Raw genomic sequence first — 26857 nt, 5'->3', positions numbered from 1 at the left:
GACTGGCTGTTGTAGAGTAGTAATAGTCTGCTCGGAGAATAAAAGACTGAGATGGATGAGAGGGCCGTTACGTTGCAGGAAGAATAAGGTGCTAAAGGCAAGCAAGGGCAAGGCAGGTCAAGCTACACGGAGGGATGGTTGTCTAAGTACGCGGCTTCACGCACAAGAGACATGGCGACTCCTGTTGCGCATGGACGAAAGTGGAAACATGGTGATTGTTTCTTCTCTTGGCAGCACTTTGTAACGATTTGATTTTGGCAATCAGAAGGAAAAAAAAATGAAAAAGATGGGAAAAGTGGGAGGTTAAAGAATGAGATGGTGCAAGTTTGAGCGTTTAAGTTTAGTGCGTGGAGAGAGAGGAGTGGGGGGAAAGAATGGACAAACGTCAACCTGACGTCTGGGATTGTGGGTGGCGAGGCAAGAAAAAAGAGTCCGAAAAACGGTTCTACTTTGGTTACCGCTTTGCATCGGCGATGACTCGAACCAAGTAGTAAAGAGTGATAAAGAAGAAGAAAATGTACTTATCACTTTGGGCTGAATGTGGGTAGTGGCTGCAAAGGTGAGAGGAGGAGGAGGGGGGGGGGATGCGTACCCGGGTCTGAAGATGATCATGTATTCTTGTAGGCCTTGGAAAAAAAAAAAACTCCAAAAAATATGACGAGCAAGGCAAAGGAGGGAGGGGAAGAGAGATCGCGATGTTGGTCAAATCCAGCAGTGAGTGTGGCTTGAAACATGACCCTGCTGCAAGCCTAGTTGATGGATGATGCTTGTCCGGTTTGCGTTGCGCGTCGTCGTCGGCCCCTCAGTGTGCGTTGTACAGGTCATGCGGCGGCGAGAGGCCTCTTTTTTTTTTTTTTTTTCCCCCTCTCATGTCGATGCTATTTTAGTTTCCTCGGTTCTGATGCGGTGTGTATGGAGTCGGTACGGTTATTGGGCATTGGAAAAGAAAGAAGAGAAGAATAAAAATCAAATAAATCAATATAAATACATAAATAAAAGAGATGGATCCCGTACCCTTGTTCCCGGGTCAGTTCATCCATGCATGCATCACGGTAATGGACTGGTGACTGGCACAGACGCGCGCAAACCCCCGCTCTTCCTAAAAAGAAAGCTGAACTGGGATGGCATGGATGGATGGCCTTGGTCATTAGCGTGTTTTGATGGCGAGACTAGGACCATTTGCCGCAACTAAGGAAGAGAGGCGTTGGAGCTTGTCGAACGGGCGAGCAAGTATCGGATCGGTCTGTGGGGAGGGGGGGAGGGAGGGAAGAGAGGAGGGGCGGAGAGAGAGGATGAGAAGGCTGAAGATGTATCTTTATTTGCATACCCGGATGTATTGACGCACGTACGCATGTGCATTGTATACTTATCTTGTATACTCTGTGCGGATTACATGTACTGGTACGGAGTACGGATAGTTGTATGGCTATATGCCAAGGCGGGGGGGAGGGGTGGGATTGACAAGATTAAAGTAAGAGAGAGAGAGAGAGAGACAGACAGAGACCTTGATGGGACATCCCAAGATACTTGGTAGGTAGTATCAAACAAAATAAGCCATCAAGAATGAAGGAATGCTTGACGGCAAAGAGACGGCGAGATTAGAGACGATGAAATGAAATACAATAGAATTTAATAAAATGAAATAAAATGCAATGAAACAAGATCAAGTAAATTATAGTAAAATACAGCAAAATACAGCAAAATGCAGCAAAATAGTATAACCATTCCCTCAACAAGCTGCATGTCTCACTAGACCTTGCAGAGAGAGAGACCGAGATGAGGGGGGTGACTACATATACCTGCTGCATACCAAGAGCTGCGATCCAGCGAGCTCTCGGGCAGCGCGCGACGTCATCCAAAGAGGTTCCAGGCCCATGTACTTTTATTTTATTTTTATTTATTCATTTTCTTCATCTGTCCGCCTCCATCCAATCCATCCTTCCATCCAATCCATCCAATCCATCCATCCATCCCCATCCGGCTCCCTCCCACACACGCTCACACACACTCACACTCACACTCACACTCTCTCTCACACACCCACGCACACGCACACGCATTCACTCATAATACCTTGCATCTGCACCACACACTTCCTTGTCCCTCCCCTCCCCCTCTTCCTCCCTCCCTCCCTCCCTCTCTCTCCCGCCTTTTTTTTTCGCCCCCTTCCATTTTCCCCTTTCCTCCTTACATCATTGTCTCTATTCATCCCCTCCATATATTCTTTGCATCATCATCATCATCATCATCATCAACAACAACAACAACGCCCATCAATAGCACCTTTGCCGCCATCCATCCGTCGTCATCGCTTTGGATACAACACTCACGCAGCTTAATCTTCATCTCGCTTACACGCGCCTCTCAGCTATCCAAAGCTTCCCCTTCCCCCGCTCTCGCCTCCTCGACGACAGCTTGAAAGCTGCACGACGCCAAACATGGCCAATCTCAACAGCTGTATGCCTCAACCCAACTCCCCGTGGGCCATGGCGAGACGACTAACCCATGAATCTCCTCAACAGACAACCCCTTTAGCCGGCGCGAGTCGCACTCGGCCGGCGCCATCACCACTTACAAGGTCCTCACCCTCCTCACCTGGCTCCTCTCCGTCGTCGTTTCCGTCTGGTACACGGTTCACGGCCACCTCTGGGGCATCAACTACCGCCACCGGAGTGCCTTTACCTTGAACTCGGTCATTGCCTCCATCTTTTGGTACGATGCCTCTCTCTCTCTCTCTCTCTCTCTCTCTCTCTCTCCCTCTCCCTCTCCCTCTCCCTCTCCCTCTCCCTCTCTTCTCTTCTCTCCTCTCTCCGTTGTCGCTGACAATCACATCTCCCGACAGGATCGTCCTTTTTGTCCTCCAGCTCGGCTATGTCGGCCACCTCTTCTCCAAAAAGACCGAGGTCGTCCACGCCGCCTCGAGCGTCGGCAGCCACTTCATCGTCAACAACCTGCTCCACGCCCTCTTCGTCTGGCTCTTTACTCGCCCGCACTTTCACTGGGCCGAGGTCGTCCTCGTCGTCAACCTCGTCAACCTCGTCTCCCTCTACTTCCGCCACAACACCTACCCGCGTTTCATCCACGCCCCCGTCGTCTCGGGTCCCCTCGCCTGGACCTTTGTCGCCATTTACTGGAATGGTGCCATCATGGTCCCCCACCAGAACAGCCTCGTCGCCCGCATCTTTGCCAACATTTTCATCTGGTCCCTGCTCGCCTTTGGCCTGTTTTTCCTCGGCGTCTACAATGTAAGCTTCAAGTCGCCCATGTCCATCCCCTCACCCCGACCAAAAGTCTCGAGTGTGTGCGGTCGGCTGATATTTTTTCGTTCTTCTTCTTCCTCTAGGATTACACCATGAGCTTCTCGCTCTCCGTCCTCGCCGCCGCCATTGGTGTCGCCCAGTTCACGCACCACATCGTCGCCCTCCAGTGGATCTTTGCCTTTATCATCATGGGAATCTTGTTCCTCGCTACCCTCGGTGTTGCCGTGCCCGTCTGGACCGGCCGCGACATTCGCTGGAGGAAGCGCACCGAGGTGACGGATGCCGAGCGCGCTCCTCTTCTCAACGAGTAAAGCGATTCCAGCACCACGCAACGACATGTTCCGCCACGCCCAAAGAGACTACAAAAAAGTGGCAGGAAAACAATGGTGTGCTCGTCGCTTTTGAGCTTGACAGCTCTCTTTTTCCGAGACGAATGATTGTGCGGGCTGACTGGAGCTGAATTTATCGAACGCAACATGGATTGGTTTGGCTCAAGTTGGAATCACCAAACACGAAAGATGGGACGGTTGAATCGAAGCCGAAATCGTCAAACAAGAGTTTGGGTGGCTCACTCGAGTGAAATGTATTGAACGAAATGTCGCATGTTTGGATACACTGGAAATGACGTCATGTGTATGAATTGGTTAATTTCACTTCTCTTTGGATTCTTTTCTTCTTCTTCATTTTTCGTCTTTTCGTCGATTCGTTTGATGTTACTTTGCAATACTATTCCCATACGTAATGGCTACTCTCTACGATGAAATTGAACTATCTTTGAATTATTTGCTTGAAGACCTCTTGATACCAGAGCTCGGACGGAAGCTTCGATGAAAGTGGGTCTGGTGCAGCATCGATGGCGCTAAAACTGCACTCTGGCAACGCTCTTTCTTGGCCGTTGAACTGACAACCTTGAACATTCGCCCAGTTTGGTGAGTTGACCTAGAGTGGGCATGAATCTACAAAAGTGAGAGAGAGAGAGAGAGAGAGAGAAAAGAAATAAAAAAGTCAAACGACAGAAATGCGGCCGTTGCGCGCGTTTCCGCTACCGCTCAACGTGGGGACCGATATTTGCCAAATCTCACGCGTGTACGACATCCTCACGACGCCGCGGGCGACGCGCTTCGTCCACCGCATCTTGGCCGTCGAGGAGAGGCCGCGGTTCGCCGCGCTGGCCGGCGCGCTGCCGCTCGTAACGAGGCCCGCCGCGCCGGACCAGCATCAGCACCGGAACCAGGAGGCGACGGCGGCGACGGCGTCTGCATCGGCGCGGGATCCGGAGGGGTGGAAGGCGGCGGCTTTCATGGCCGGACGGTACGTACTCGTATTGCGCAGAGTAGAATTATCGGAGACAAAGATTTGAACTGACTTCAGGACGCCGGGGTTGTGGTGGTGCGTTGTTCGTCGGAAGCAGCTTCGCCGCAAAGGAAGCCGCCATCAAGGCGCACACGCACAGACAGCTCACCTTTCACGACATCATCATCGAGAGGCGCGCAGCGGCGGCCCGCACGGAGACGCTGGGCAGCGGACCGCCGGTCGCGAGGATCAGGGCGGCGGCGGCGGGGGGCGAGGTGGTGGGCGAGGACGAGAGTGCCATGATTTCCATCAGCCATGACGGCGACTACGCGACGGCGGTGTGTCTTGCGCATGACCCGAGTGTGACAAGAGAATGAAGAGACACACAAAAAAAAGAAGACCCGGAAAGAAAACGAAAGGGGAGGGGTGCATTCAGCGCAGAGAAGCATATGGTAATCGGTAGTTATCCGTCCATGGGAGGAAAGCAAGCAAGGGGCTTTGTACGATATTTTTGTACGATATTGACGAATGATGATTACGCTAATTCAAAACCTCATACCGAAATGGCAAATTTACTTGCCATGTACATAATTTGGACGGTAGTACGGAAGACATGGCAATACCTACTTAGTGGAAAGCGCGCAAGAAAAAAAAAAAAAAAAAAAAGCGCTGGCGATGGGTTGTGAGAGGGTGCAACGAAGCTCGGATAAGGTACCCTGGTATGGCTTGGGAGGACGGGCCGGGCGTGGATAATTTTTCATGTGTGTGTGTGAGTGTGTCAAGGTGGGAACTTTTGTCATCATCTCTGGTCTCGAGAGGCGGCAGACGATGGAATAGCCGGGGCTTGGAGAGAAGAAGAAAAAAAGAAGAAGAAAAAAAGAAGAAGAAAAAAAGAAGAAGAAAAAATTAGGAAACAAACAGTCTGCTTTGCCATGTCGTTGCAAAAGAGTCGGGGCTGTGTGAGGTCAACGCGAGCCGATGGAAAGAAGGCAGAAAAAAAAGAGAGAAGTGTTGTCCCGGACCTGCCTAAACGGTGCGTGGTGAAAGGCGCTCCGAGGCGGCGGCGGAGGCGGCGGCGACGGCGGCTTTTCGCTCCCGGCCAGATGACGCCTGCAGAATTGCGATGATGCATAATTCTACAATTTTTTTCCTTGGTTTCAGATGAAAAGAAGAAAAGGAACATGGGAAAAAAGACCATGACCTGGAACAAGGGACGAGTTTAGTCTTGCCGTACTTCTACTCCGTACATAACTAATAATGATGGCCGACGTGGGTACGCTTTGCCTCCGAGGCTACATGACAGCTACGCTTGCGCATAATTTTTTTTTTCCTATTCTCCTTCTCCTTCTCCTTCTAACTCTTCTTGCAACTTTTCTTCTTTCTTTCTTTCTTCTTCCTTTTTTTTATTTTCATATTCGGCCGTCACATGGATCGAAAAAAATGCACTGCTGAGGCCGACATCTGGGTACGGTTCCCATCAGGCTCGACGCGTACCTAGTAGAGCAAGTCGAGAGTACGGATAGTCACTGTTGCAAAGGCGGCGCGCCGGGGATCCCCCGCCCCCGCCGCCACTTTTCTTTTTTTTCCTTTTTTCCCTTTGGGAACGGGAAGTGGTGGTGGAATTCGAGGACTGGGGGAACAAAGTCGATGTATGAGAGGATGGGGGTCGTGGTTCGATATAATTTTTTTCTTGGTTTTTTTGTCCATGTGATTCTCGTCATTGCTTGGGAAACAGTAAGTAAATGTCCCGGTCTATCAGTACTCATCACGTATGCGCAGATGCTGGAGGCGAGGGACAGCCTGTTTTGGGCAGCTCCTACAGTACGGAGTACCTACCTACCTACTAAGGAATCAAGATTGTAGATACCTGGCTAGGCTTAGCTCTACACGCGGCGAGTACACTGCATTTGTTGGTAAGATGGGCATTGATCTAGGCATTGATCTAGGTATCTACCCAGACAATGTGTACGCCTGTAGTTGCTTTGCTGGTAATGCCCAGATTACCGAGGACTCGTGCATACTGGTACTCAGAGGTAGGTTACTGAGTAGTACTCAGGAGTCAGTAGTACTAGAAGCAATCTACACACTTCCCTACGGCACTAACAAGCCCGCTGTGGAGTCTTGACGATGGACCCTGTTCGCAGCCCGGCTGCTGCATCCGTCCCCCAGCGACTGGTAGTTAGTGGCCATTGAGCGGTCGTTTGTCATCGTTTGTCTCGACAGCCTCGTGTGCGAATTCTTGCCTCGTCAACTACACATCTATTCCTCTCTCTTCTGGATAGTTGGCTGCCTGCCTACCCGCCTGCTTTGATCATCAACCAAGGCACTCATTTACCTGCCTACCTACCTACTCACTACTCACTTCCAACCATCTCACTTCCTAGCTGCCTTGCAGGCCCAATGTCTCACCCGCAACGACTCCCGCGTCCCTCCTCCGTACACAGCCCAGATTACAGCACTCCGACCCACTGATACTCGTCCTGTCCCGCTGCTACCGTGCTGCGTGTCGCTGCTCCTCGCCCAGCTCGTTAGTTAGCGGCCCCCGAAATTTTCCTTCGTGGCCCCGTTTGTCATTTTCTAGGTAATAAGTTGTTACTAGTCAACTGCTACTACTTTGTCTCCGTTTCCTCTTTCTCAATCTCTTCCTCTCGCGAGCCCTTTATTCCATCCTTTCTTCGTCTTCTTCTTCTTCTTCTTCTTCTTCTTTCTCCTTCTTTTCTCCTCTTCTTTCCCCTTGCAAAACAGGTCACCCGTTTCTCCCCAACAAGTATCGAGTCCGGCCCTCGGCTGCTGGCTCAGAGACGGCCCCTCCGCCATGGACCTCGTCCGGGAGCCCTTCGTCATGCTTGACCTGTCCACCTTTTCGCCCTTCTTGCCCGTCGTGCGCCGGCCAGGTCCACACGTACTCCCCAGGTAAGTAGACTCTTTGTCGCCCCGAGACCTCCGTCCCGAGAGCGCTCGTCGCCCCTCGCTGGCGCAACAGATGTCGGCGCAAATCTCTGACCTCCTTCATCTTCTCTTCTCACTGATAGTGACATCGAGACGTATCCAACCCGCCCGCTCCTGCAATGGATCAAGCAAGTCAGCGACTTCGCACGCTCCGGCCGCCTGCAAGCCGCCACTCTCCTCCTCTCGCTTTTGATCCTGGCTTTTACCGTAATCCGCCGTCGCAAGGACCGCCCCGTCTCCTCCAAGAACCCGGCGTCTGCTGTCAAGTGGCCTTATGAGATACTCTCCCAGCTCTGCAGGGCCGCCGCCACCGCCTTCCTGATCCAGGCCTACGCCAACAACCACGCACATCTGCCCATTGCCGTGCTTGCCGCCTACGACTTTGGCCTCGGCCTCGTCCGCCTCAGCTGCGCCGTCCAATGGCGCCGCCGCATTCTCTACCACGTCAACCTGGTTCTGCTGGCGACCCTTGCTCTCCTCGCCACCTCCGAGTACTTACCTTGCGCCCAGCTTCGCTATGATTGCTCCTCCGATCACGGCATCCGCGGCGGGCTCGGCTCTCTCCTCGCTGCCGTCGTCGTCGCCGCCGCCACCCCGACCGAGTGGCTGCCGCCGCGACTTCCTTACGACATCCCCGGATATGACCCGACTCAGGAACCGGCCCCCGAAGAGACCGTCAGCTGGTTCAACTACTTTTGCTCCTACGAATGGCTGACCCCCGTCGTCTGGAAGGGCACACGTGGCCGTCTCGACGCCTCCGCCGTCCCCAAGCTGGCTTGGTACGACGAGCCGCTCTACCTGCTGCGCAAGGTTCAGCATGCCCGCGCCCTCAGCAAGTCCACCATGTGGACCACGCTTCGCTTTCAGCGCTCCGAGCTCGCCCTCATGGCCTTCTGGACCGGCTCCGCCTTTGCCGTCGAGAACGTGGCTCCCTTTGGCATGTTCAAGCTCCTCGACTACCTGGATGTCCCTACCGTTGCCACCTACCGCCCCTGGGTCTGGCTCGCCATGGTCTTTCTTGGCCCCCTCACCCGCTCCCTACTCTTCCAGCAATACGTCTTCACCTCCACCCGCCTCATTGTTCGCATCAAGTCGGCCATGACCCAGGAGCTCTACCACAAGGCCCTCGAATCCATGGAGCTCGAAGACGACCCCTTCCAGAGCGCGAAACGCGCCGGCGACCCCAAGAAAGATACTCCCGCCAAGTCCCAAAAGAGTACTTCTGCTGGCCGCCTCGCCAACTTGATGGCTGCCGACGTCGATGCCATTTTTCGTGCCAGAGACGTCATGATGGTCTTCGTTGGCGTCCCTGCCGGAACCATTATTTCTCTTGTTGGCCTCTACCAGATGCTCGGATGGGTCTCCCTCGTCGGCACCGCCGTCCTCATTCTCGCCACACCCATTTCCTTTTACCTCTCGAGAATCATGTACAAGACCCAAATCGTTGTGCGCAAGACTCAAGATGCTCGAATCTCACTCGTCACCGAATATCTCGCCTCCATTCGTGCAATTAAATTTTTCGCCTGGGAAGATGCCGTCACCAACAAAATCATTGCCGCCCGGGCCAGGGAGCAAAAGGGGCTTTGGAACATCGCAGTCTTGCAGACCGTCATCAACCAAGTCACGCAAGCCTTCCCCTTCTTTTCGCTCCTCGTCATGTTTGGTCTCTACGTTGGTGTAGGGGATCGTCGTCTTGACGCCTCGACTGCCTTTACCACCGTTTTTCTCGTCAAGAATATCCGCCGAAACATCATGATGGCTAGCTCCCTCAGCCGCTCCTTTGCCGGCGCCATTGTCGCCTTTGGCCGTCTTGACAAGTTCTTCGCTACCGCTGTGCCTCTGGTAGAGTACCCTGTCGGGCCTCTTCGTATCATCAACGCTTCGTTCCGCCGCAGCAAGAAGGCCGTCTTTAGCCTCGAAAACATCTCCCTCAACTTTGTCCATGGCGGGCTGAACGTCGTCACCGGCCAGAGCGGCAGCGGAAAGTCGACCTTACTCATGGCTATTTTGGGCGAAACCTATCTGGACAGTGGTGCCGTCACGGCCCCGTCCGATATCGCCTATGCTTCCCAGACTGCCTGGCTCCAGAACGACACCATTCAAAATAACGTGCTGTTTGGCAGTCCTATGGACCGGACCAGATACAACCGTGTCCTGGAGGCTTGCTGCTTACTCACTGACCTTCACGAACTCCCCCTCAAGGACCAGACCATCGTCGGCGAGAATGGTACCTCGCTGTCCGGCGGCCAAAAAGCCCGAGTGGCCTTGGCACGAGCCCTTTACTCTGGTGCTTCCCTCATACTGCTGGACGACATATTTTCTGCTCTCGATGCCAAGACTTCAGCTGGTGTCTGGAAGCGCGTCTTTTGCTCCAACCTGCTCAAAGGCAGGACTACCGTCCTAGTTACCCAGATCCCATGGATATCGTCACAGGCAGATTACGCCATCTCACTGGACAAGGGCCGCGTGATCAACGCCGAAGCCAACATCGGTGCCATCAGGCGCCCAATCACTATTGCCGAAGTCCTTGGCGGCGACGGTGATGAAGATGGCGACACGGAGACTCCCATGGAGGCCGAGCTCGCTGAAAATGAAGATGCCCCGGATGGTGGCCGCAAGCCTGTCAATGGCTCTACCACCAAGGACCTTGTCAATCAGGAAATGAGAGCCTCTGGCAAAGTAGGCAGACTGACTTTTGTGGAATACATGGGCTACTTTGGCAGCCCCATCTTTGGCATATCGTGCATTGTCGGCCTTTTCTTGAGCAACATTTTCTTCTTTGGAGGTACCTTTTGGCTATCCATCTGGGTTGAGGCATACAACAAGAAGGGCTACGTTGACATTGCGTACTATATGGGCATCTACGCCGCCTTTACATTGCTGGAGCTTCTTAGCTTCGGCTTCATCATCATCATGTTCGAGTGGGGTGCTTGGCGCGCTGCGCGCAAACTGCATAATGATTTTATCCGCGCCATCATGAGCGTTCCCCTGTCCTGGTTCAAGACTATTCCCATTGGTCGTATCACGAACCGCTTCTCCGGCGACATGGCCTCCATTGATGGCGCGCTCAGCTCGCTCCTAAGATCGGCGCTTGACGCCGTCATGATGCTCTTTTTCCGCATTGCCGCCATCAGCTCCATTATGCCCGTCTTTATGATCCCCGCCCTCTTCACGTGCCTCTTTGGCGTGGTCATTGGCGAAATGTACACGCGCACCGCTGTCGTATTGAAGCGACTTACATCATCCTCGCAGTCGCCTGTCTTCTCCCAGTTTGCAGATACACTCGCCGGATTGGCTGTCATCCGTGCCAGGGAAGGCAAGAGCAAGGAGTTTGGCAAGGAGCTGGCCGCCAAGCTGCGAGTATGGTCGGCCGCGTCCGAGACCAACTACAACTGTAACCGTTGGGTGGCTGTGCGAGTTGATTTCGTGACCTCTCTGGTGGCTCTGTCGGCTGGTATCATTGCCATCAGCCAGGCCGGACTGGTCGGAGCCGGCCTTGTTGGTTTTTCTCTCACCAATGCCAACGGCCTAAACCAGACCATTCTTATGCTGGTTCGTGCCATGAATGACCTCGAGGTCGAGATTCAGAGCTTCCACCGCGTCAAGGAATATGTCAAGCTGGAGCCCGAAAACGCCCATGACATCCCATATCCCGAAGAAGGTGACTACGCGGACGACGAAACAAAGACTGTCCCCAAGAATTGGCCTCGCGGAGGTGACATTGAGTTTCGCAATGTGACGATTCGATATGACCCCAACGGCCCCAATATTCTTACCGACGTCAACCTCAAGTTCAAGGCGGGTGAGCGAGTGGCCGTGGTCGGGCGCACCGGCTCTGGTAAAAGCACTCTGGTGCTGTCGATGCTGCGCTTCACCCATATTGTCTCTGGGCAAATTTTCTACGACGGCGTGGACATTACCCATATACCCCGCGACCGTCTGCGCAAGGGTCTCACCATCATCCCCCAAGAAGCGGTGCTATTCAACGGCACCGTGGCATCCAACCTTGATCCCACGGGGCTTCTTCCGCATGAGCGCCTGGAAAAAGCCCTGGAAAACTGCCGTGGAATCGCCTCGTTTTCCGGCAGCGACTACTCGTCCGACACGGACGCGGAGCACCGCGGCCACAACCAGGGCATCTCTCTCGAGACGGACGTGGACGCGCATGGCGAGAACTTTTCCCACGGCCAGCGCCAGGTGCTGTCGCTGTGCCGCGCGCTCATCCGTGAGAGCAAGCTGATGCTGCTCGACGAGGCGACGGCGAGCATGGACTATGAGACGGACCGCGGCATCCAAAAGGTGCTGCGCGACGAGCTGGAGAGAGCCGGCGGGGCGCGCACGCTCGTCACCATTGCGCACCGCCTGCGCACCATTATCGACTACGACAGCGTGGTCGTCATGAGCGCGGGCAAGGTGGTCGAGTTTGGCTCGCCAAAGGACTTGTTCGAGTCCAAAGGTCTCTTTTACGACATGATCTACCACAGCGGTGAGATGGATGAGCTCAAGGCGATCCTCAAGGTTGTGGAGGACAAGGATGCCGTGTCAACGCAGTCGTCGAGCACGCAGGTTGAGCCCGCAGAGTGAGGCTGACTTGTGGTGGTGAATAATATGGTACATATATATATAAATACATATTTGCATACGCCTACACAATGTATATGGAAGATCTGCCATAGATGGCTCGTTTCTATAGAGAATGTTTCTCGCCCCCCTTTTTTTTTCTTTTTGGTTTACGATTTGTTCAGCGAGGTAACCCTGGATTTTGTCGCATGGAGATGCATGTTGTTGGATATCGGAGCACACACAAACCCGCCTTCATTGATTAGGGCTGGTGATACCCCCCCCCCCCCCTCGGCGGAAAAAAAAGATTGATCATAATATATAAATGACTTTTCACCCTTGTTCATCAAACCTGGGACCAATGCTTCGTTGCTTTCCTTCCCGAGGCCTGTGCGCAGTTCAGCAAGATAGAATCAGTCTGAAATCTTCCGCATGCCCTTGTGGCTTGCATATACCACCAGCTCTTTCCACAAGGGGGGAACTGAAGGCCGCCTTGCTTCCTAGTCGCTCGGCAGCTTCGCGTGAATGACCGCTTACATGTCTGTTTCGGGTGCGATGCTCAGGCCTTTAGTTCGTGGTGGCCGTTGAGGTGCGTCGGACGACCACCTGATTTCACAACATTCTTTTCTCATGTGTATATACATCCATCTTATTTGGTTATCAACTTTGTTATTCTTCTATTCCTCTTCTTTCCCTTGGTATTCTCGAATTTCTTCTAATTTCCTTTTTCATTCTTCTTTCATTGCTAACTTGAACTGCCAGTGGATTTTAGAGCTGTTGTTAGGTACTGACCTGAACTTACAGTGTGTCGCTTTCACGTCCCAAGGTGATGAATAGAAATCACCGTGCCTTATACATTTCTAATAGATTTGATTGCTTTTTACGCCTTCTCTCTTTTTCTCGGTTCGTACTTGTTTCGTGCTCCTTCGTTCAGCTGCGCGTTGCACATGCATCTTGCAGTCTCGTTCCCCGCCAACCCCGATCATCATTTCCCTACACAGCTATAGACACCTCTGCGACAAAGCTTTATTAGTCCGCGGCATTATTAGTTCCCCCTCCCCGAAAGAGGCGCCAGCAGGTGATTCGATCATCAGTAGTCTCCGTCGCAACATCTCTGTTATGAGTATGGATTCTCCCTCGTGTCGCCGTAACAATCATTAGTATGAGCTCGGGGCAATCGAACCGCAAGAAAGCCTGGGCGCCGAGGAGCCGCAGCGGCTGCCACACGTGTCGGTACGTAAAACGTGTTGGGATACCGCGCCGGCGAAATTTTGTCCGGTGCTTTTCGAGTTCATCCATTCACGCACTTCGCAGGGCTCGCCGCATCAAGTGCGATGAGAACCTGCCCGTGTGCAGGAAATGCTTGACGAGCGGCCGACACTGTCGTTATCCTTGGTCTCGGCTGGACCATGATGAGATGTGCGACTGGCCGCAGCTCGCGAGCAAGACGGCCCTGTGCCAGACCGAGCCACCGGAATGGGACCTGTCACAGGGCATGCTGTTTTGTATGTTGCCGTACCTCTCTTCTTTTTTTCCACTCACCTGCTTTATTTTTCCAACTCCCGTCGAATGAGCAAGCGTCGCATGAGCAAACAGCTGAATGAAAAAACAAAATCGTGTAGTCGCCACCGTCCTCGTGCCCATGTATGAGCGAGGGCAGGTTGCGACGACTTCGTACCGGAATCAGTTCCCCTCAAAGCCACACATTTCCATCTTCTTCTTCCATACCGGCTTCCTGATGATGGTCACGAGCCACCGTATCAAGATGGTGTGCGCGCAGCGCGGCGTGCCCGTGCAGCGCGGCCAGGGCTTGGGCATTGAGCACCTCTGGCGCAGCTTCTTCGGGTACATGGCGCTGGCTCTGGAGAATCTCAACAAGCATATTCTCTCTGGGGGTCCGGCCTGGTACCTCATCAACAGGACGGTCGAGCTCTTGAGCAACGAGGTACGGGCCTACAGTCTGTAAGAAGGTCTGCGCGGAAACTGACTCGGGGACACATTGGTAGCTGCACATGGTGGATTCTCTTTGGCGAGCTCACTTGAGAGGGTTTTTTGCCATTGTCATGTTGCATGGGGGCGTCGAAACGATCCTGACAACCAGTGCTCGTCGGCCCTACATACCCATGAATTTTGCTCTCGTGTAAGTCCTGACCTGACGCATCCCTACCATGCCAAGACTTGCCTGCTCACCTATTTGTCGCTCTGGAAGACATGCCGTTGTTGGAAATGCATGCAGTCCGGCGCGAGATCAGATTGACGGCGTATACGGCTGGAGCGAGCAAGATATCCTCGCTGTATACACGCACACTTTTTACTTCGTTTTTGGTTGCCCCTCTGTTCTATTCCTTGCCATAGTCCGCATCACCCGCCTTCGGACCCTCGTGGCTGGCGGTCAATCCACGGGGGCGCTGCAGACCACCGCGCAGGACATTGCCGAAAGCGTGCACCGCTTCTGCATCTCCGACTGGACCGAGTCGTACGCTCTCCCCGAAGACCCACTGCGCTCCCTGCTCGCCGCGACGTTCAAGACGGCTGCGATCCTCTACGGCTTACTGTCGCTGCCGCAAGACCTGGCACGGCCGTTTGCCGGCACGTACTGGGACGACGGCGCGGCGAACCCGTCCGAGTGGGCGCGTCTGCGTCACCGCGAGGCACTCTTGGATATGGTGGTGCCGACGGCCAGAAGACTCCAGCTGAGCCGCCTGAGCTGGGTCCTGGCCGTGCTCGGCGTGGCTTACGTGGATGGGCCCGAGGACGTGCAAAAGCGCATCTTGTGGTATTTGAGGACGATTCTGAGAATGGAAGACGTAGGCGGCGGCGCGGCAACGATGCTGGTGGTGTTCCCCGGATACTGGGAGGCGGGCGAGCTAGGGTGGGAGAAGTGTTATTCTCAGCCTTGTCAAGTTTTGTGCTAAAGATCGGAGGCGTCAATGCACACATGAGAAGATCGTGATACCCGAATTTGAAGTGATCCCATGTGACGACTATACTTACTGATTTCATGCAAAGAAACACTCATGTTTCAATTAGTCTTTTTGTTCTTTTTATTACCTCATTACCTTTATCCACCCCGCACATTCAAAGAGGAGTAGCACAACGTGAACTCGAACGAATCCAGACCTGTCCGCAGCGGTGGAAATGACTTGCAGGTTTACTTTCAGCCCCCCGCATGATGTAACGGCAAGACGGCACTGTCGGGCGGGAAGTTGCATTGCCGTTGATTTGCCTGGCAGAGCTCGCAGAAAGGCATCGCACGGGTACACTGTACCTGTGGCAAGCGAGACAGGCCATCTCGAACATGGGCGCATGAGCCGTAGCACTATTTATTGAACGGTTTTTCCTATCACTCGAGTAAGCTCGAACATGAGAAATGAAGGCATTCAAGTAAAGGACGGCAAGTTGAAGCTTGAAGCTTTTGCGCGGCAAGCTCGGTACACCATGGGCTGGGGAACACGGCTAGTCAGGCGAGTCTTGTGGCTTGCGCTTATAAGGTGAGACTAGGCCATGGCTGCAAGCCTGCAATTACTCGCCGCCGTTTTTGTGCGACAGGCTGGATTTTGAACGGTTTCCTCATTTAATTCGGGCGTGGCTGATGCGGCGCTGTTCTTTCTCCTACCAGGCTACCAGTATGGTTTTCTGGGGCCCCTTGCAAATGAAGTTTGCATGTGGCTTGCCGAGCAGCAGGGGCTGTACCACCTTGAACAACGTTACCGGGATGCAACACGTGGACACGTCAATAGCACGACTCACCCAGTCACCCACTTCAGACGATTCTCCAGGGGCAGCAAACCAAGCTGCCGCCCGAGCAAGCCCTGGTCCTATTCGTGCGGCAGGTTGACAGGCACAGGGTTCCAGCTACGAGCCGCATCAAAAAGCCATGCCTGTCGACTGGGGCCAACGGTGGTGCAGTCAGGTATGTCTCATTGACCATGCGGGCTACGGGGCTTTCAGGTACTGGTACATGGACAATTTTCTGATAATAGAGTAAGTACTTATAGGAGAGCGTAAGTAGGAGAGCACGGGAAGAGCGCCGGATAAATGGATGCTCTGTTTTCGATGAGGTCGTCAGGCCATGTAGGTCAAGTTGGCCTGTTCAATTCGGCTAGGCCGTCGCCGATCGTGGGAATCATGACCAGTTAGGCGGCGGGGAAATTGACCAGTATTACTGGTCAACCAGTTGTTTAGCTGGGGTTGGGACTAATAGCCGGCCTTGCCGTGGCGTCGGAGCTGAGAACCATAGAAGGCAATATTACTATTCGCAAGGCACCGAAGAGTTAGCGAGCGGCAACGTAGGGGCCGGGTAGCAATTAGCAATAGCCGCTAAGCACTTTACTTGGCTGTCTGTCTGGTGGCAGCGGGTTGCAAGAGGGGTCGCTCCTGCGTTGTTGGGAAGAGTGATGCGCGGAACGGCAAGCCAGACACTGGTTGGTAGATGGGCCAATCCTGATATCTGAGCCCCGGCGCACAGGAGAGCCCGGCCCTGAGCTGGACCAGAGCCAGCACGGTGGGTGAGTGGTGCGACGGACTGGCGACGGGTTGAGACAGTCAGGCGGCAGACTGCATAATTCTAAGGCTGGTACAACGGCACCATGCACAAAGGATACCAAACGAGGCTAACACCGGCTGTGGATGGACAGTGAGGAGAATTATCGCAATTTCACAGGTAGGTGGCATGTAAATGCCGTTTGTTGGCGTGGTGGCAGTGAGGCGGAGGAGGGTACAGCAAGAATGCAATGCCATGCGATTCTGAACGAGGCTAATAAAGGTATGAGGTTTTGGCCCACGTGGGTTCGTTTCGGAGATGCAGAGGTACGATCATTTGCGATAGATGACTGAAAAGGGACAATGGCAAGTATGGGAGTAGGAGATGGATGGGCGATGTGTGATCGAGTGATGTGTGATCGAGTGTTTGAAAGTTCGTTTGCACAGACTGGACTGATGCTGAGTAATACGTATCCAGCTAAGTACCTAGTTACTGAAAGTAGCGTGGCAAGAGTGGGAGAGAGCACTTCCAAACTGGTCAAGTAGACAAGATGAGAAGTACGGAGTACCAGGAAAAAGAAGGAGAATACGGGGAATATGGAGAATAAAACCAAAACAAAACGTTCACAGAGACTTGACATAGCTAATAAATTACATTATTTGCGATCCTCGTACAGATTCCACCATACGAATACGTAATTTGTAGGAGATGCATGTACTTGCTGGGGTTCCTGTCGATGGGCCTGTTTTTCTACCCCCTACGGAGTACTGCCAGTTGAAAGGTTGTGAGCAATGCGTGCCGCATCTTCAGGGCCAGATGGGCTGACCAGGGCCAGGGCCAGGACCAGGATGGCAGGCAGGTTCCTGAGCGTACGACAAGAAACAGAGACTGTTGCAGAGAAACCTTGTTAGAAGAAGGAGAAGGCAGAAGAAGCAGAAGAGAAAGAAAAAGAAAAAAATAAAAATAAAAGAACCCTTGTATAGACTATCGGCATCGCAGTAGTGTCCGCGGCCTTTCTCTCGATTTAATTGGTACCAGGTATACTTGTTATTGATGGCGAGGCAAGGGCCCGCGCCGTACTGGGCCAGCCTGGTTCTAGGCTTCGCTGCTAAAAGTACTGAGTACACACTGGCAGCCTTGACAAGAAACGGCCAGTTAGTCTGACGGCGCCCAATGAATCAACACACTAATCGGGATGGGGAGACAAGCTGAGCCACGACAATGGCAGCGCGAGGCTATGGTTTGCTCATGAGTTGCTTATCAGTAGTAGAATGTCTCGGGGCAGAACGAAGTGCCATGAGTATTCATTTGTCTACCGAGGAAACGGGGGTTTGCATTTGGTGCTGAAAGGGGGGCTTTTTTTCTTCTCTTTTTTAGAAAAAAAAAAATATGAAACTATGGCATGGCTGTGCATACTCAGTAGGAGGCTTTCTTACATATGTCAATTTTGTTGGCTGCAGAGATGCTCTCCACTGGCGCAATCACAAGCCCAGCACAATAGTGAGGCGCACGGGGTTTTATGACAAGGGGATTTGGCAAGGCTCATCAGTATTACCTACCTTTATCGTTCATTCTTTCCTTGCCAAGCCTGATAAGTAAGTAGCAATGTACCACGAACGAGTAAGTGCTCCGTACCCCGTACTTGGTTTGGGTACATGACCAGGTTAGTAGCTGCCTACTGATATATTGTCTGGTGCTCCAACATCAATGATTCATATATACCTATACCCATACCTGTGTCCCCGTATTCTTCGACATTGGGCGAACCCCTGCCGTGGCTGACAGGCTGGCAGCGGCCAGGCGCAGCCATAGGCAGGCTCCCCATATTACCCAGCTGTGACTTGTACCACTCAAAGCGGTGATTACTGGCATCAATGTGTCGAAGTGCGGAGCGCGCACAAGGTGCATGGGCCAGCCTAAAAAAAAGGAAAAGCGAGAGCGAGAAGAAACATCAAAAAGTCAATGGAACACGGTGCATCAGGGTACTGCACACAGGTACTTAGGTAAGTAGGTACTAGGTACTCACCGAGCGTATCTGGGAGGTTCCTAAGGTTCTTAGGTATACGAATAGTAGTTTGTGAACTGCCTTACCTTAGGCAGGTACGTGCCTTACCTTGCCTACCTAAGTAAGTACCTAACTTACCTAGGTAGTTACCTTGTCCATCTCAGTACTGAGCAAACATCGCCACTACTCAAACAGCGCACCTACTCAAGGTAAGTGCCTACCTTACTTACCTCCTTACTACTCAGGTACCTAAGGTAACCTATACTTAAGGTACTAATTTAAGGAGGGAGGTACCTAACCTGGGCAAAGTAGGTGGTAGAATAGGCACCTATAGGCTATCGGTACCTACTGGTACTGAGTAGCCCCCTGTCCACTCACGCAACACACCCATCCCAGCCCGCTGCTCGTGAGCCTCTCTGCTTCTCCGTCTCCCCACCAAGGCGCCTCCAGCTTACACCCCATCCATTCCTTTCCATCCACTCCAACTCCTCCTTCACCTCCCGCGGGTCTCTCCCCTCACGGCTCTCATCGGCGCGAAATCCATCTCTTCCATCTCTTCCATATCGCTCTTCATAGTCATCATTTCGCTATTCGACAGCGCCTTTTCCTCCCACACGTCAACTGGAATCTTTCCTCCGCTCACTCCACGCTATTTCTCCCTCCTTGGTTGCGCATGACCATCCGTCTATAGCTACCGAAGCCTCCGGACCGGTAGCTGGCGGTCAGCCACTCAACGCTCTCGTTCTCGCTCCGCACCACCAGCGAACCCAGCACCCACCGATTCTCCTCCCCCATTGGCCCACTCAGTCAACACCCAAGGTACCACCACTGTCTGGTTCATCATTGCAACGTCGTTGTTGTCCTCGTCGTCGTCGTCGTCGTTGTCGAGCTATCACTATCGTCGCCTCGTTGCTCTGCCCTGCCCGCCATCCCTTCTCTCGACAAATATACGCCGTGTCGCTCCACCATCTGGCATCTTGCTGCTGTGGTCTCCCGTGCTTCCCCAGCTCCGTCGCCACCGTATCCGCTACCGTCTGCTTCCCTACTCTGGCGCCTTCTTGCGATTCTCGTGCTTCCTTAGAATACTTCCCGTCTCACAACGCATCTGTTTCGACACCTGCTCGCAACACTGCTACTCCCTCGAGTTTCGTGCTGCGCCCGTCGAGTCTTGCTACCCGCCTTCGCCTCTGCTTCCGCGTCTGCCCGATCATGCGCCGCTTCTGACTCGCCTCGCTAAACGTCGTCTGAACCTCATACAGCACCCTTGATTTCAGTCATCCTACTCCCACCACTCTCGAGGGCGCTGCGCCGCCCCCATCTGCCTGCTCATGATGGGCAACTGCCTTAGTTCCACTAGCGAGGAGGCGGAAAAAAAGAAGAAGAGTCAGGCGATTGATCGCATAATCGAAGAAGACTCCAAGAGACTAAAGAAAGAATGCAAGATCTTGCTACTAGGTACAGACGGCCCATGCTGTTTATGATAACTCCCCTTGTCACTGACCACTCTTGCATTTAGGCTCCGGCGAGAGCGGCAAATCGACCATTGTCAAGCAGATGAAGATAATCCATCTCAAGGGCTACTCGGATGAGGAGCTCTACAACTACCGACCGACAGTCTTTAAGAACTTGGTCGAGTGCGCCAAAGCCATCATTACCGCTATGCAGCAGTTTGGTATCGAGCCTCAAATAGAAGACAATCGCCAGTACATGGCTTTTTTGATGGAATACCAAGCAGAGTCTGGCCCTCAGGCTCAGGTTGACCCCCAAGTCGGCACAGCGGTCCAGTCCCTTTGGTCAGATCCAGCCAAAGATCGGCTCATGGAGCACCAAACCGAGTTCTACCTAATGGACTCGGCCGAATAGTCAGTTTTCAGCCAGCCTCGTACGAGTAGCGCTTCAAGTCGAAGACAATGCTAACTATACTTGCTAGCTTTTTCCAAGAAGCGATGCGCATCGTTGCGCCCGGTTACCTCCCCAAGGAGATGGATGTTCTGCGTGCTCGTACCAAGACAACTGGCATCTACGAAACGCGCTTCCAGATGGGTGCCCTCAGCATTCAGTACGTAACATCCTAGGTGTACAATATTTAACGGAATAGCTAACATCTCGCAGCATGTTCGATGTCGGCGGACAGCGCAGTGAGAGAAAGAAGTGGATCCATTGTTTCGAGAACGTAACGTCAATTATCTTTTGCGTCGCCCTCTCTGAATATGATCAAGTGCTTTTGGAAGAGAGCAGTCAGGTATCCAATCAATCCCCTCTTGATGATTTGGAATGTGCAGACTAACAGGTACAGAATCGCATGATGGAGAGTCTCTTGCTCTTTGATTCGGTTGTCAACTCGCGATGGTTCATGCGAACGAGTATTATCCTGTTCCTCAACAAGGTGGACATTTTTAAGCAAAAGCTCACTCGATCACCACTGGCCAACTACTTTCCCGACTATTCCGGCGGCAACGACGTCAATAAGGCCGCCAAATATCTGTTATGGAGGTTTAATCAGGTTAACCGAGCGCACCTCAATCTTTATCCCCAGTACGTCGCCCAATCCTACCATGCCAACACTTTTGCATACGCTGACTGGCCTGTAGCTTGACGCAGGCCACGGATACATCAAACATTAGACTCGTTTTTGCTGCGGTCAAAGAGACCATCTTGAGCAACGCACTGAAAGATACCGGTATCATCTGAAGATCCGAAACCGACGTTTATTAACCTGGCGCTGTGGTTATCTTGGTTGATTCTTGGGCACGGCGCTGGGCGCGAGACGGAAACTGCGAAGTTTGGAGTACTCGCTGGGCGGCGCGATGGGCGTCGACCAGTTGCCATTCTCCGAATTTCCTTTTATGACACATTGATATGACGGGAGGGCTTTTTTTCATACATAATCCGACATGTTACGACAACGAATTACCGCGACCAGGTTGGCTGGATCGCTGCAGTTGGCGAGGGTTGTCCTCATGAATTGGCGTTGGTTGCCCTTTTTTTTGTTTCCCTACTGTTTTCCTATTCCCTTGTCCGTTCTTCTTTATTATAGCCCGGCGCAGCAAGCATGGGTTGCCTTGTTTTGTCGAATTGATGATTCCTTTTTGTCTGGGGCAGCGTGATCGAATATCCCATGCAAATCTGCGTGATGGTAATGGCGTGTCTTTGCATGGTCTATTGAAGAATCCAAACGGCACAGCACAGCAGCACACAGGCTGCCTCGATGGGGGAATGGCGGGGTAACGCTAGTGAATGATTTGGCCGAGTACAAGCCATGAGAGATTTTTGAATCGCAGATTTTTGAATCGCTTACGAGACGCCAGACAAGCTGACGAGGAATCTTGTTTCTTTTTCCCCTTGTCTTGTGTGCCCACACTCTGAACTCTATGCGCCTCAATATAAGAAGACACTAGGATTGATGCCTCAACATCTAACAAGTCGGCCACCCCGCTTCTACATACACGCCTTTGGCCATCCGTCAAGTTACTGAGTAAAATGCGCCCCACAATAGCTCCCCTCAAACGATGGAGGCACTGGTAAAGGTTCGTTGGTGGTCTTTTTCTCCCCACTCGGCACCGGTCCAGACGCTCGTTGGACTCGTCGCATCGCTGCCAAAATAGCTCCCCCGATGGGCAGTCCGCCACCGGATAGCCTGGGAAGCTACATAAGACCCGGCGCGGGCAGACCACACAAAGCGTGCAGTAAGGTAGACGGGTACCTACCCCAGCAGAGCCAAATTCATAGGCTGCCATCTGCTGCTCCATGTAGTGAGCACTGCAGCTACCTAAGTAAGTAGTACTTGGGCCTTTCCGTGGTTCGAGTGGCTGATTGAGTAGCCACCGTAAGTAGGTAGTAGTTAGAGTTCCAAGAACGGCAGGGCACCTCTCGCGAGTTCGCTTCGGTTCTCCCTCCAAGCTCCCCTCCATTCTTCCTCTTTCATCCTCGATCGTATCAAGTCGCTTTTCCTCGCTCGTTCCTTTTTCTGTCCTGTCCTGTCCTGCCCTACACCGTCTTCTCAACAGCATTCATATCATTCTTACCTATCTTATCGACCAGCCATGGCGCCTGAGCAAGCATTGCCCACCCGCCAGCGTCGCCCCTCCACCTCTGCTCCAATTGTCGACATCCAGGGCGCCGTTGGGCCCGCCGGCATCTCGCGTCCCAAGCACAAGAGAACCTTTACCGGCTTTGGCGCTGGCGAGATCAAAAGTGTTCAAGGCAAGTCCTCTGTCTACCAATTCTCCGCTTGCCACCCAGGTCAAGCTGTTTGTTGCTGGCACCTAGTTACTAGGTACCTAGCTGTCAGAGCGACCCGCACATCCAGTGTAAGGCGGGGGCGGGGGGTTGGCCGGCGCTATGAGATCATCCAACCATCGTCATTTCGGGCCGTTTGACTAACAGGCACCGCCTGCCACAGCTTCCGTTCCTGAGCCACAGCGTGCAGCTTGGGAGAAGCATGCCGTCAAGAGCTTTGAGGACCAAGATGGCTTTGAACGTGAAGTTGTCCGTCATGTCGAGACCACCCTGGCTCGCAGCTTGTTCAACTGCGACGAAAAGGCTGCCTATGCTGCCACCAGCTTAGCTTTCCGCGACCGCCTCATCACCGACTGGAACAAGACTCAGCAGCAGCATACCTTCAGCGATACCAAACGAGTCTACTATCTAAGCCTCGAATTCCTCATGGGTCGTGCCCTAGACAATGCCATGCTCAACGTCGGCCTCAAGGACACCGCCAAGGGTAAGCTCATGCGTCAACTGCTTGTCTTCATCCACTGGCTTATAGCAAGTGATACATCTCAGCTGGTCTCGCCGATCTCGGATTCAGAATCGAAGACATTATTACCCAGGAAAACGATGCTGCCCTCGGCAACGGTGGCCTTGGCCGCCTCGCCGCCTGCTTCCTCGACAGCTTGGCCTCGCTCAACTACCCTGCCTGGGGCTACGGTCTTCGCTACCGCTACGGCATCTTCAAGCAGGAAATCATTGATGGCTACCAAGTTGAAGTTCCGGACTACTGGCTGGACTTTAACCCCTGGGAGTTCCCTCGCCACGATGTAACCGTCGACGTAAGTAGAACCCCACACAAGTGTTGAACCACCGTATGTAACACGGATGGCAGATACAATTTTATGGCAACGTTCGGAAAACAACCGACGCCAGCGGCAAAAGTATTTCGGTTTGGGATGGCGGCGAAGTTGTCCAGGCCGTTGCCTATGATGTCCCCATCCCCGGCTACGCCACACCCACCACAAACAACCTGCGTCTTTGGTCCAGCAAAGCTTCCGGGGGAGAGTTTGACTTTCAAAAGTTCAACAATGGTGACTATGAAAGCTCCGTCGCCGATCAGCAGCGCGCCGAGACTATCAGTGCTGTGCTGTATCCCAACGACAACCTCGAGAGAGGCAAAGAGTTACGTCTGAAGCAGCAGTACTTTTGGGTCGCTGCCTCCCTCTACGACATTGTCCGACGCTTCAAGAAGTCGAAGCGTGGCTGGAGCGAGTTTCCCGAGCAGGTCGCCATTCAGCTCAATGACACTCATCCTACACTTGCCATTGTCGAGCTGCAGCGCATTCTCATTGACGTTGAAGGCCTCGAGTGGGATCTGGCGTGGAACATTGTGACCAATACTGTGAGTTAACAATGCGAGACGTCCCAGCAGGGCACTAATTAGCGGTCTAGTTTGGCTACACCAACCACACCGTCCTTCCCGAGGCTCTTGAGAAGTGGCCCGTTGGTCTTTTGCAGAATTTATTGCCCAGACATCTGCAAATAATCTTTGACATCAACTTGTTCTTCCTGCAGCAAGTCGAGAAGCAGTTCCCAGAAGACCGTGACATGCTACGACGCGTGTCCATCGTTGAGGAGTCGCAACCCAAGATGATTCGCATGGCGTTCCTCGCCATTGTCGGCTCCCACAAGGTCAACGGTGTAGCGGAGCTCCACTCGGATCTGATTCAGACTACCATTTTCAAGGACTTTGTCGCCATTTACGGCCCAGACAAGTTTACTAATGTCACCAACGGCGTGACACCCCGCAGATGGCTTCACCAGGCTAACCCTCGCCTGTCAGAGCTCATCGCCAGCAAGTGTGGCGGCAACGGTTTCCTCACCGATTTGACCAACCTAGGCAAGCTTGAGCAGTTTGTCGGCGATAAGGAGTTCAGGAAAGAATGGGCCGAGATCAAGTACGCCAACAAGGTTCGCTTGGCCAAGCATATCAAGAAGACTCTCGGCGTGACTGTAAACCCCGCATCGCTCTTTGACATTCAGGTGAAACGTATCCATGAATACAAGCGCCAGCAGATGAACATTTTCGGTGTCATACATCGCTACCTGACGCTGAAGAAGATGTCGCCCGAAGAACGCAAGAAGCAGCTCCCTCGCGTCTCCATTTTTGGCGGCAAGGCCGCTCCCGGATACTGGATGGCCAAGCAAATCATTCACCTCATCAACTCTGTCGGAGCAGTGGTGAACAATGACGCCGATATTGGTGACCTCCTCAAGGTCATCTTCTTGGAAGACTACAACGTCAGCAAGGCTGAGATCATCTGCCCTGCCTCGGACATTAGCGAGCACATCTCCACTGCAGGAACTGAGGCCTCGGGCACCAGTAACATGAAGTTTGTTCTCAACGGCGGCCTCATCATTGGTACATGCGATGGAGCCAACATTGAGATCACGAGAGAAGTCGGGGAGAGCAACATTTTCTTGTTTGGTAACTTGTCGGAGGATGTGGAAGACTTGCGTCATGCCCACACGTACGGTTCACACGCCATCGACTCTGATCTGGATGCCGTGTTCAGAGAGATTGAAAAGGGCGCATTCGGGACGCCGCACGATTTTGGTGCACTGATCGCTGCCGTTCGGCAGCACGGCGATTATTACTTGGTGTCGGACGACTTTCACAGCTATATTGAAACTCATCGGTTGGTTGACGAGGCATATCGCAATCAGGATGAATGGGTTTCCAAGTGCATCACGGCCGTGGCCCGCATGGGTTTCTTCAGCAGTGACCGCTGCATTAATGAGTACGCGGAGAGCATCTGGAACGTCGAACCACAGCCTATCAAGGAGTAACGATTGAGAGAACAGGACTCCAAGGGGTTGGCTCGTAGTGAGGTTTCGGGTTGGGAGACTGTTGGTGCGGCAGGACAAAGTAGCAATTAAGCCTGGTGGTTGTTTGAGCCACGCGCATTCACTTGCAGTAACGAGAAATACGATGCATCGAGTAGTTGAATTTGAATGAATTATTAGTAAACATGGGGCTTCATGAATGGGCTTGAACAATGCCGGTTTTGGAACGAGAGCCGGCAGACCAGCTATTACTATTAGTGGAGTGATGAAAGTTTTCGGAACCGATCCAGGCGCGCAACGGCGATGGCGGCGCAAAAAATGGTGCACCAGACATCGTGGGGCATCGACGATGTCCAACCCAAAACATGATGGACGGGCGGTTCGCTCCGCGAGGAGGTTATTAGGGTCCTAGCGTTGGAGACAATGAGAAATCTACTTTTTAAAGTTTGTTAGCAGAATACAGTATTGATTGATGGAATTCTGGGCCGCGTTGTTGCAAAATACCATGTTGATGGCAATAGTCCTTGTGTGACGGATGCGAGGGGAGAGACATTGCACCTACGAGAGGGGGGGTAGCCCCATGGAGGGGCTCTAGGTGGAGGGGTAGCCTCGGCTTTTTTTTTAAAAAAAAAAAGGATTTGTAAAAGATGTCATTGTGATGGGAAGCGATGGAGGTGTCAAGGTCTACATGACATGGAATGGACCCCACGGCTGTGGACATGATGTTTTATGCAACAAGGAGAGAACAGTGTATGATGTGCACATGTAAAAAGAAAAAAGAAATAAGAGAAAACATTAGAACATAAGTCAAAAACGTACATGCAGAAATGGACAGAAAACAATAGTTTGGGCTTGGAAAGGGAAGAGGATCCAGTGATGTGGTGGCAAGCCTAGCATGATGATGCTTGCTTGGGCCTTGGTGCTTGCTTGCTGGAATCTCGATGTCGGGTGAAAGTGGGCATTCCTTTTCAAGCAAGTCCTTTGGCTTTTTAGCTTGCTTGTCCGTTCGGCATTGCTCCCCTGGACTTTTTTTTCTTTCCCCTTCTTCTTCTTCTTCTCTTGCTTTTCTTCCTGCTACATACTACCTTGCTGCATCTTTTGATTGCGGCAAAGATTTTGATCTTGTAACCAACTGTTGGTATGTCCTCCTTGTCCTCTTCATCGCCATGACGGGTCCCATGGCGGCGGCCACTTCTGCAGCGCGGGGACTTTTTTTTTTTGGCGACGCAGTTGCGCCAACGTACATAT

At 52.7% G+C, this 26857-nt stretch overlaps 6 protein-coding genes across 6 annotated transcripts; all 6 read left to right on the top strand.

Annotated features, from left to right (window-relative positions):
• Positions 1-2438: 2438 nt before the first annotated feature.
• On the top strand, positions 2439-3571 carry V2A60_007402 (DUF1774 domain-containing protein; the record flags this gene model as incomplete). Its single annotated transcript, XM_083258686.1, has 4 exons — positions 2439-2457; positions 2523-2712; positions 2843-3245; positions 3344-3571. The coding sequence occupies 4 exons, from the start codon at positions 2439-2441 to the stop codon at positions 3569-3571; spliced, it is 840 nt and encodes a 279-aa protein (XP_083114812.1).
• Positions 3572-4278: 707 nt separating this feature from the next.
• On the top strand, positions 4279-4930 carry V2A60_007401 (uncharacterized protein; the record flags this gene model as incomplete). The annotated part of the gene is made up of 2 exons (XM_083258685.1): positions 4279-4571; positions 4672-4930. 2 exons carry the CDS (start codon positions 4279-4281, stop codon positions 4928-4930), a joined length of 552 nt encoding a protein of 183 aa, XP_083114811.1.
• Positions 4931-7368: 2438 nt separating this feature from the next.
• On the top strand, positions 7369-12086 carry V2A60_007400 (P-loop containing nucleoside triphosphate hydrolase protein; the record flags this gene model as incomplete). Its single annotated transcript, XM_083258684.1, has 2 exons — positions 7369-7466; positions 7586-12086. The coding sequence occupies 2 exons, from the start codon at positions 7369-7371 to the stop codon at positions 12084-12086; spliced, it is 4599 nt and encodes a 1532-aa protein (XP_083114810.1).
• A 1393-nt stretch (positions 12087-13479) lies between these two features.
• On the top strand, positions 13480-14977 carry V2A60_007399 (uncharacterized protein; the record flags this gene model as incomplete). Its single annotated transcript, XM_083258683.1, has 4 exons — positions 13480-13567; positions 13685-14007; positions 14069-14202; positions 14272-14977. 4 exons carry the CDS (start codon positions 13480-13482, stop codon positions 14975-14977), a joined length of 1251 nt encoding a protein of 416 aa, XP_083114809.1.
• Positions 14978-19881: 4904 nt separating this feature from the next.
• V2A60_007398 (guanine nucleotide-binding protein subunit alpha) lies at positions 19882-21241 on the top strand (the record flags this gene model as incomplete). Its single annotated transcript, XM_083258682.1, has 6 exons — positions 19882-20005; positions 20067-20343; positions 20481-20609; positions 20663-20792; positions 20847-21085; positions 21142-21241. 6 exons carry the CDS (start codon positions 19882-19884, stop codon positions 21239-21241), a joined length of 999 nt encoding a protein of 332 aa, XP_083114808.1.
• Positions 21242-22593: 1352 nt separating this feature from the next.
• On the top strand, positions 22594-25612 carry V2A60_007397 (glycogen phosphorylase; the record flags this gene model as incomplete). The annotated part of the gene is made up of 5 exons (XM_083258681.1): positions 22594-22792; positions 22953-23273; positions 23336-23601; positions 23655-24164; positions 24215-25612. 5 exons carry the CDS (start codon positions 22594-22596, stop codon positions 25610-25612), a joined length of 2694 nt encoding a protein of 897 aa, XP_083114807.1.
• Between the last annotated feature and the right edge of the window lie 1245 nt (positions 25613-26857).

The sequence above is a fragment of the Cordyceps javanica genome, chromosome 5 (genome assembly GCF_051103115.1).
Source record: "Cordyceps javanica chromosome 5, complete sequence".
Lineage (NCBI taxonomy): Eukaryota > Fungi > Ascomycota > Sordariomycetes > Hypocreales > Cordycipitaceae > Cordyceps > Cordyceps javanica.
This window is presented reverse-complemented; position numbering and strand designations above follow the sequence as displayed.